Source organism: Cervus canadensis, chromosome 9 (genome assembly GCF_019320065.1).
Source record: "Cervus canadensis isolate Bull #8, Minnesota chromosome 9, ASM1932006v1, whole genome shotgun sequence".
In the NCBI taxonomy this organism is placed as follows: domain Eukaryota; kingdom Metazoa; phylum Chordata; class Mammalia; order Artiodactyla; family Cervidae; genus Cervus; species Cervus canadensis.
This window is the reverse complement of record NC_057394.1, coordinates 61,030,265-61,039,928: the sequence shown is the minus strand read 5'-3', so window position 1 is coordinate 61,039,928 and position 9,664 is coordinate 61,030,265. Positions and strand designations below refer to the sequence as shown.

At 35.8% G+C, this 9,664-nt stretch overlaps 1 protein-coding gene across 4 annotated transcripts in view; it reads right to left on the bottom strand.

Annotated features, from left to right (window-relative positions):
- Positions 1-205: 205 nt before the first annotated feature.
- Positions 206-9,664, bottom strand: part of AKAP11 (A-kinase anchoring protein 11) — a 45,441-nt gene continuing 35,982 nt past the window's right edge. For 3 of the 4 annotated variants that reach the window (XM_043477605.1, XM_043477609.1, XM_043477606.1), the window contains 4 exons: positions 7,690-7,773; positions 6,869-6,915; positions 3,420-3,580; positions 206-1,063 (listed from right to left, as the gene is read on the bottom strand). In XM_043477605.1, coding sequence (XP_043333540.1) covers positions 923-1,063; positions 3,420-3,580; positions 6,869-6,915; positions 7,690-7,773 — 433 coding nt within the window. In that variant the 3' untranslated portion in view covers positions 206-922. The remainder of the gene's footprint in view (positions 1,064-3,419; positions 3,581-6,868; positions 6,916-7,689; positions 7,774-9,664) is intronic. The other variant, XM_043477607.1, reaches the window with a different exon arrangement.

Sequence of the window (9,664 nt, the reverse complement as noted above, 5' to 3'; positions counted from 1 at the left end):
GTTGGGGACTCAAAATAGTCAAAAAAGAAAAATTCTTACTGCACAATCTTTGTAGACATTTTATTTTAAAGCACCTTTTTAATGTTAACAGTGGGTTTGTAACCAGAAAAGAGTGAAATAAAAGAGGGCACCCACCACTAGCAAGGTTAAAGTTCTCCTTTACACACACACACACACACACACACACACACACACACACACACACACACACACACACACACACACACACACACACACACACACACACACACTCTCACTCACTCACTTTCATGCCAGAGCAATTGGCAACATTAGCAAATAAGATCATTTAATGAAAGGCTTGGGAAACTATCATTTATAGTATTTATAGAAACCTAAACTACTGTTTATAAGAAATTAAACAACTAGGGGGATTCAAAAAAATACCAATAGCTGAACCATGAAAATAAAATTGACCTTTAAAAATAGAAAAAGATGTCAGAAAAATAAATTAGCCTCAATGCTGTTTTTTCGATGTCAGATTTGTTATTAACAGGAAACCATTTGCTTGAAAAGGAGCAAAATTATAACTCTTTATCCCTGGAACCCACCTTCAGCCACCTCAGTGCAATTTCTAGCAGCACTATTTGGATGCGAAAAGAATGCCGTCAGTCAATGTTCCTGAAAGTCTCACAGTCAGACCTTCCTTCAAATTCATGTTCTTAGGGTCTTAACACACTGCACATGTGTACAGAAGAATAAATGAAGATAATATTTGACAGATTATGAAAGTATGAACTATATACACCATATGCTGACACAACACACTTAATAAGCACTATTTACTTTCCTCCCAATTCACGTTGAATGTTAATATTCACTACTCAAATTTTACCCTATGCATCTTTATCTGTTTCTTCCTCTCCCAAAACAAATAATAAAATATACTGGTTTGGAGTTTGTTCTATGCATTTTCCAAGAGCCAATCAAACAGGGACTTGCATCTCTCCTCACTGGACATCTTCTCCATCACCTCATAGTATTTAAGCACGGCCTGCAGGAGGTCTCCCACCTTCCAGCCTTTTTCCTGTAGCCGTCTTGAAAGCTAGTAAAAAAGGAAGATAAGCCAAACATTAACCGAAAGCAATTTTTTAACAATAAAGTTTTCATTTTTATTTATAACACCGGATGAAACTGCTGTTTGCAGCAAAATACTCTTTCCCAGTTATAACAAGGTACTCTCCCCTAAACCGCCAGTCTTTACACAAATTAAACATTTTTCCTTCCTGGCTTTTATAAATACTCTCCTCCACAGAGTGACACTTTGGGATTGCGGGAGCCAGAACCCCACAAACCTCACCCAGCACAGTGTCTGTGTGGGCGTGGAGAGGCTCCATCTCTACAGGAAACTCTGAACTGAACTAAATACATCTGCCACACCCTCAACTGGGAACATAAAATAATAAAAACGATGTCAAGATTAATAAAAGGATATGGATTTTCCTTCCACAACATACAGTGTGGCTTTCTCTCCTGGAATACGCACTCCAGCCTCAACAGAAACAAGTAAGAATGTTCATGTTTCAGAAAAAAAGTAAATAAATATTAAATACTGTGGCAATCATTTTGTAATATGTACAAATATCATTATGTTGTTCACCTGAAACTAATAAGGTGTTATATATCAATTATATCTCATTTTTTTAAGTATAAAAATACAGGTTTAAATAAACTATCATCACTAATCTGAACATGTCTTCAACTCAGATTTTTTCCTATTTAGTTGTAATACAAATATGCTTAACCTTTTCAAAAATAGCTTTACTGTGATATAATTCACATACCACACAATGCACCCATTTAGAACAGACCAGCTAATGATTTTTAGTGAATTCAGAGTTGAATGCAACATCACCACAAACAACATTAGGATACCTTTATTACTCAAAAAAAGTAGTACCTGTTAATAATCACTGCCCATTCCTCCCAACCCCGTAAACTCAAGATAATCACTAATCTACTTTCAGTTTATAGGTTCGCCTATTTTGGCCATTTTAATGGAATCACAAAATATATGGCCATCTGTGACCTGGCTCCTTTCACTTAGCATGACTTCAAGGGTCCTCCACCTCCAGGGTGTAGCATGTCTCTACTTCAGTCCTTTTTAATGATAGACAACATTCCACTGCATGGACTGACCACGTGTTTTATTCATCAGTTAATGGACATTTAGGATGTTTCCACTTTTGGCCTATTGCGAATAACACTGCCTTGGACATATGTTTTCATTCCTCTTGGGTAGAGACCTAGGTGGAGAATTGCTGGGTTATATAATAATGCTGTGTTTCACTTTCTGAGGAACTGCAAGAATGTTTTCTTAGGTCATGTGGGGATGCGGCTCCCTTACCTCAGCACCATTACACTCAGCTCCGCCTAAGGCCTTCCTTAGCCCTCAATTTATCCAAGACTAAACGACTTGAAAATGCTTGCCTCCATATAGTCAGTTCTAACACTTTTCCTACCCATTCTTTCCCCTTGACAATTCATTTCCTGAACATCCCCTTTCTGTCTTATTTTCTCCCTCTGCCTCTAAACAGAAATCTATGCCGGAAAAATTCAAGAAGTCTAAATAAAAACAAAATACAAAAATCATTTTTTTTATATATCTTTTTCACATACTTCTTTCAATAATATTTTTGTAAATTCTGAACCGGAAATCAAGAGTAACTTGACAATTCCTTTTTTGTTATTATTAATCATTTTATATTGGTTATTCTTTGAACCGCTCTACATTATATAGTAAGATTAAATGAAAGTTCTGACAAAGAAAAGTCCTAGACAAAAACCTTAAGGCTGCAAACTAAAAATTTTGGCTAATAACTTAACTGGTACACAGTAAATTATCAATAAAAATATTCTATTAATGCACCTAATCTGAATGTTTTATTATTAGAACCCTACTAAATGCTCAGAGTGAACTATTGTCCCTTATTAAATGTTTATAACCCTTTACTGGCTTTTGCTTATGCTAGCTTCTCATACTAATGACACTGGATTAACAGAAGAAGAGACATAATTATGCACCAATTAAGTACAAAGAATAACTCAATCTTTTCATATGAGCACATGAAATGCTTATTCAAGACACCCAGCTTTGAGGACTTAGGATGTGCCAGGCACTGGATTAAGCACCTTTTAACAGTGTTATATCTAATCCTCACAAACCTCCGCCAGGTAAATTCTATGCTCATTTCCACAGCCCAGAGAAAAAGACTGCGACTGGCGAGCCCGCCCAAGACCAGATTGCGAGAGTGAGGCAGAACCGACATCTGAGCCCAGGCACTGGACCCTAATGCCCGCGCACCTGCCCACTGCTATCAGCGGGCGCCTATCAGACCAACTGTCTGATACCGGGCGGCATACGCTGCACCCTCCCACCCCCCCACAAGGCAGGCACTTACTTGCATAAACTCCTTCTTTGCAGAGTCATGAAAATAAAGTTCTGCAACTTCTGCCTCAGAAGCAACGAGCCATTGAAGAATAATCCTTAGCTGGGGGTCTACTGTGCATGGCTCCATGTCAATATTTGTAATTAGCAGAGTCTTTCCATCTTGCTCCAAACCTAAAATTTAAATTTTTAAGCAACATGCAGTGAAATCCATTAATTCAACTCTCAGTACACTGGTTTCTAAGGATATGTAAGGCATTTTCCATTTCTTAAGATTCCAAGGAATTTTCCAAAAAAATCATCTTTTTTGCACCATAACACCAACTAAAGCATTCCTTTGAAATGGCAAAATAATGCTAAAATAAAGAAATAGTTTGATTATCTGTGATAGCACAGTGCAAAACTCTATTCTGAGGCACTGAATTCAACTGGCAATTCACAAATGCCATAATTTATGTCAAAACATAATCCACAGGTATGGCAAATAAAACTAAAATGTTACAATTACAATCAAAACACAAATAAATATATTAAATGGACTTTCAGAAAGCTTTCTGAGAAACAGCAGCAGGAGTCAATACTCGGATCACACATATTACAGCCTAAGAGCTCTTCTAAGCTCTTTAGACACAACTCCCTCACCCCTCACAAGCACCCTAGGAGGAGGGAACTGCTTTCATCCCATTTTACAGGTGAGGGATCAGGGGGAGAGACAGACCAAGAATCTCACAGCTGGGACACAGCTGAGTCAGGATATTAACACTGGCAATCTGGCTCCATGCTCTTAATCACTTCACTTTTCAGGCAAAATATGGGCAGGGGTGGGGGAGTCATATGCAACCACTTACATCCACAGAAACAAACCAGGGACTTTTCTGATACACTCCTATAAGACACTATTCTCAATTTATTTTTTTAATAAAAATTATGTTTTCAACATAAAAAAAGGTGAATCTCTGTTATGAAACTAAACCAACACCCTGTGTTGAACACCACTGCTTAGTGGCGGCTGAGCAGCCGGCAGCGCCGAGGCCCGGGCCTCCCCAGCGAGAGGCAGGCAGGGGGCGTGCGGGCAGACACCGCACCGATCTGCACCAGTAATGGACATTTGCTGGTGAATGTCCCTGAGGTTTTTTTTTTACAGTTGGCAGGGCATTTTAGACCACTACTGATTTTTAGGGTTCCTACTGACCTGTAAGATTTTTCATTTAAAAAAATTGGTTCATGCTATTCTCTTAAAATAAATGTATTATCATTTCCTTCCTTTCCACACTCTGATTCTCAATCAAAAATGGGTCTGGCAAACAATAGTACCATAGTCATTGGGCCATTCTATAAATTCTGCAGAGGTCATGGAGTTGAAAGTTTCTCTGTACCACTAGATTTTTCAGTTCAGGGTGTCTGGCTGCCTGAGAGTGATCTCTAAGAGAGGTCATTCAACTCTAGTGAAAAGAGAAAGAACTGACATCCTCCAACTACAAACAAAAATAAATACATAAATAAAGCTTGTTGCCTTAGGATTTCCATAATTCTGAATTGTTTTTAGTCCACAAAAAATACAGCAAATATTCTCCCCTGGCTGGCTCACACGGTAGAGAATCTGTCTACAACGTGGGAAACCTGGGTTCGGTCCCTGGGTTGAGAAGATCCCCCGGAGGAGGGCATGGAACCCACTCCAGTATTGTTGCCTGGAGAATCCCATGGACAGAGGAGCCTAGGGGCAACAGTTCATGGGGTCGCAAAGAGTTGGACACGACTGAGCAACTAAGTATAAACAAACAAACAGTCTATCAAAAACTCTAAAAATATTGCCCGATCCCCCTGGAGAAGAAAGGCTACTACTTCAGTATTCAGGCCTGGAGAATTCCAAGGACTGTATAATCTATGGGGTCTCAAACAGTCCGACACGACTGAGTGACTTTCACTTTTACTTTCCCTTTTTACCCCTACTTTATATCTGATAAGAAAAAAACTTACTTCCAGAAACCCTACATGAAAAATGGCTACTTAGGAGTGGTTTTAGAACTAAAATAATAATTATCTTAGGTCTGAGGATTTGGACTCAAAACTGATACATGACCTTTCTAAACAAAAAAATACAATTGGTAATAAAACAAACTGGAAACCCTGGTAGAAAGTACATTTTAAGAAATTTGTTCCTGCAATTTTCTGTTTGCCTACTTCTAAAGAGATGATTAAAGAATCACTGGTTCAAAAACTAATGTCTAAACATGAACATTCTTACATGCCACTCTATAGAAGACATTATCAGAAAAAAAAAAAAAAGAAGACATTATCGGTATTTTCAGAATTAAGGGAAAACAAGATTTTTGGGAAAAAACTCAACACCCATCTAAATATAATGAAAACTCAGGTTCAACATGAGAAGTTTTTGAGATTTGCTAAAGACATTCTAATATATTTAATTAAGAATTACAAATCACATTCCAGAACTCTAGTATTTACATATTTGGAACCATGATCATTAAAGGAAGAAATGAGTAAGTGTATTCTTCAAATATATGTGTGAGAATAAGACTGGAACTAATGGAAGGGAGAACTGGTTTAAAAGTATCTTTTATTTATTGATTTTTATAAGACTGACATCAAATACTAATTCTAGAAATAACTAGTTTGAAAGGAAAACAAATTGACATGTGATAATTATAATATTTATATCTCATAATATAAGAATTTTATATTTTAAACAAAATAATTATATGAAGAGACTATTGTAAGTTTCTCCCTCAAATAACTGAATACTTCTTTTAATGTAGTTCGGTCTTTACACTGATGAGTACCCCTCCTTTTAGTTTAACAATCAAATAACACAAGCTGCTCAGCAAAAGATCTGACATTGGATAGATTAGTTCAAGAATACCCTGATTTGGAATATTTCTTCATCTTTCAATTTCTTTATTATCTGTGTAATAAGAAATGTAGACAAGAACTTCTCCTGGGTCTACTCCAATTGCAAACTTCTATAATTTTAATGGAAAACAATTTAAAAATAAATCAACGTTTGTTCTAATAAATAATTTCAAGTTACACTGAATAGTTTAAATGAGTAACACTGTGTTGAAGGGATCTCAAAAGACATTAATAACCAAAAGGGAAGGGGAAAAAAAACCATTATGGAATAATAAAATGATTTTTTTCTGTTATTATTAACAGTCTTCAGTTACTATTTCCCATCTGATAGGGCTCCATCTAGGTTCTTATAAATGTCTTTTTTTTGGTATGTTTATATTGTTTGAATGTTCCAAGTCTAGTAAAATAGCACATAAATTAATGAATTTAAACAAAACAGAAAAGAATTTGTTTTGTAATGTAAAAACCCTGATAACTCAGCAATAATACAGTGTCTATTTGATGAAAATGCACAAATATTAAAGACTTTCCTAAAGAACCTTATACAAAAAACAGGCGAACACTTTAAAAAACAAACAAACAGCCAGTTACCTTCTACATCAGTCTGATGCTCCTCTTCTTCATCATCTGGCCCATCACTTACCAAATGAAGCAAAAGAAGCAGTTAAAAAGAAAAAACTTTAATTAATAAGGGTATTAAAGCCAAATCTTAATATGTGACCAAAAAATGAATGTTACAATGTGACATATGACATTTAAAAGGGGGAGAAATGACAATAAAAAAGGAAGCTTTGCTTCTCACACCATTTCATGTTAAAATCTCAAGTGCCAATGATGCCTAAAGGGAAGTCATCAGTAACAGAATTTCTACCTGACTATGATATACAGTGTCAAGTAATTACATAATAAAATTTAAAATAATATAAGCCAAAGTATGCTAATTTGGCTTTAGATAACACAGCATTTGAATATCACAGAATGCCATGAATAATTATCAGTGCTTTGGTTGATGCCATTTGTATATTTTTAACAGTTAAAAACACATCTTTTCCTATACTTTTCTTATAAATGAAATAAAACTATATACAGAAACAAAAAAAAAACAAAAAAAAAAACAGAAATCCTGTAGGAAGCAAGCTCTTTTTAATGAAAGAGTAATTGGTAGAATGAAAAATAGCAAGCAGTGCAACGCATGCATAAAAGTAACACATTTTACAATTAGGTGTCAGTCGTATCTTAGCAGAGTTGAATTTTTTCATCAGATGTAAATTTATCAAGCAGAATCATGTCAAAGATAGGAGAAAAGCAGGTTGACACATGTTGGCACTCTAACCCACATTCTTTTAAGAATATGATATCATGCATTAGTGGTGAAAGACTCATCAGTGTTTAGATTTCTGGACTGGACCAACCTGTCTGATGTTGGAAAGGATAAATTGTCCTCACACAAATCTCCTTCTAAACCAAGACTGCTCCAGCTACTGCTGTTACCATTACTGCCAGAGGAAGAAAAGAACAGAGCTGAACTAGAAAATGAATGGTAAAAACAACCCTGGTTTTCCTTGGAATGGCGTCCATCACTGATAACTGAGGATGTTCTGAAGCTGCCTCAGTGGGCACAGCATCCGTGGAGTTATGTGAATACCATCATAACTACTACACGAGGTGTTCAACAGCTTCAGAGATTAGGGAGTTTTCTTACTTGTCCTCAGCAGTTCATGAAAATTATTCTAAATTTATATTTATTTTACAGATTCAGACAGTGACTTTTAGGACAGTAAATGAAAGGAAGAACAAAAAAGTTTCACAATGAAATTAACACCTATGGCAAAACTTAGGACATAATTTCTAAAAAGCCAATGCTCTTCAGTTTGGATAAAGTTTACACAGGTTAACTTTCTCTCGAGTCTTTTTTTCCCCCTGAGTCTTTAAAGAGTGCACACAGTGATGGCCAGGGTGGGGAAGGAGGATGAGGAAAGGATGAGAAGGAAGACACTGAAACATATTCCCAAGAAGACCTCGTCTAACTACGGGGAGAAAAGATGTTCATTATTATGTCAATTACCTTCATTTCATACATTATGTATAATTCAGCAGGTGGCAAATAATACACATTTTCTTCAGAATATTGCATAGCCAAGGTCTAATCAAGCGTTACACTTGACAGATCAGCCAGTCACTAACACCCCACGGCTACCTTCCTACACTGCCTAATCGGAAGAACGCAACTACATTCTACAAGTGCTGCAAAGCGACACACACAAAAAGCAACTGTGTTCAGAAACAAAATCAAATTCAGTTTTTCAGATTAAAATCTAAACATGCAATTTTTAAAAATTCTTATCATAATTAGTAAGTAAATAGTGCTTACTTAGCTTAATTAGTAAATAATTAGTAAGCACATTAGTTTGCAGTGATAAGCAGCTGTATTTTCCCATAGTAGGCTAGACAATTATAAAAATATTTACACAATACAAAATTTGAGTTCTAAAAATGAATTAACATAAAATCATCTTTTATGCATCAATAAATGTTGATAAGGTTACCAAAAGGGGGCTGATTAATTTAAAAGTTCTAAATAGTTTCCAGGCTATCTCAATAATTAACATGTACATATTAGCATTATCCAACTGTCACAAACCGTAATGCATTACAGAATAAAAATTAAAACTGATCAGTGTCTTTTCAGCATTACATTCAAACAAATATAGCTCTAGTGTTAAACCATGAAACCAATTTTGCCTACATAGTCTGGTGACAGACAAACCAAAAACAAGAAAATATGGAAATACAGAATGGTTAAACAGCTGTGAGCCAAAGAGAGAGAAAATTAATTATCTCAAACACCATATTTACTTCTATTAATAGAATGATTAAGCACAGAAAAAAATTACAAAATTAAAATTTTTACCCATTTTTACACTAAAGTCATGTATCTTAAGTGTGGTCTCCTTTAAAATCATCTGAGGCACTTATCAAGTATGCAAAATCTTGGGACTGCCAATGACCCAGTGAATCTTAATCTCTAGGAGGCAAGCACACCAACCCTAAATGAGCCCCGCTAAGTTTTTCTTTGTGCCGGAACCTTAAATTCACACAGTATCATTAGTTCTTATCAATTCTATGGTCAATTAAACCACAGGTTTTTTTTTTTTCCTGGACAAAATGCTATCAGGTCAGGTTTTTCCCATTCAAGTAATTAATTTTCTGAACCTAAAGATATTTACTCACATTAAACACAACTGGTTTAGCCTCAGCCTGATTTGGTCTTTCTGAACCCTGGTTCTGTTAACAGGATTACCTTTTCATCTCTGTTTTGAGTCACTCACCAATAATGAGTGTTCTACACCACCGATAAAATAACACAAGAGGAAGAAGCAAGGGCTG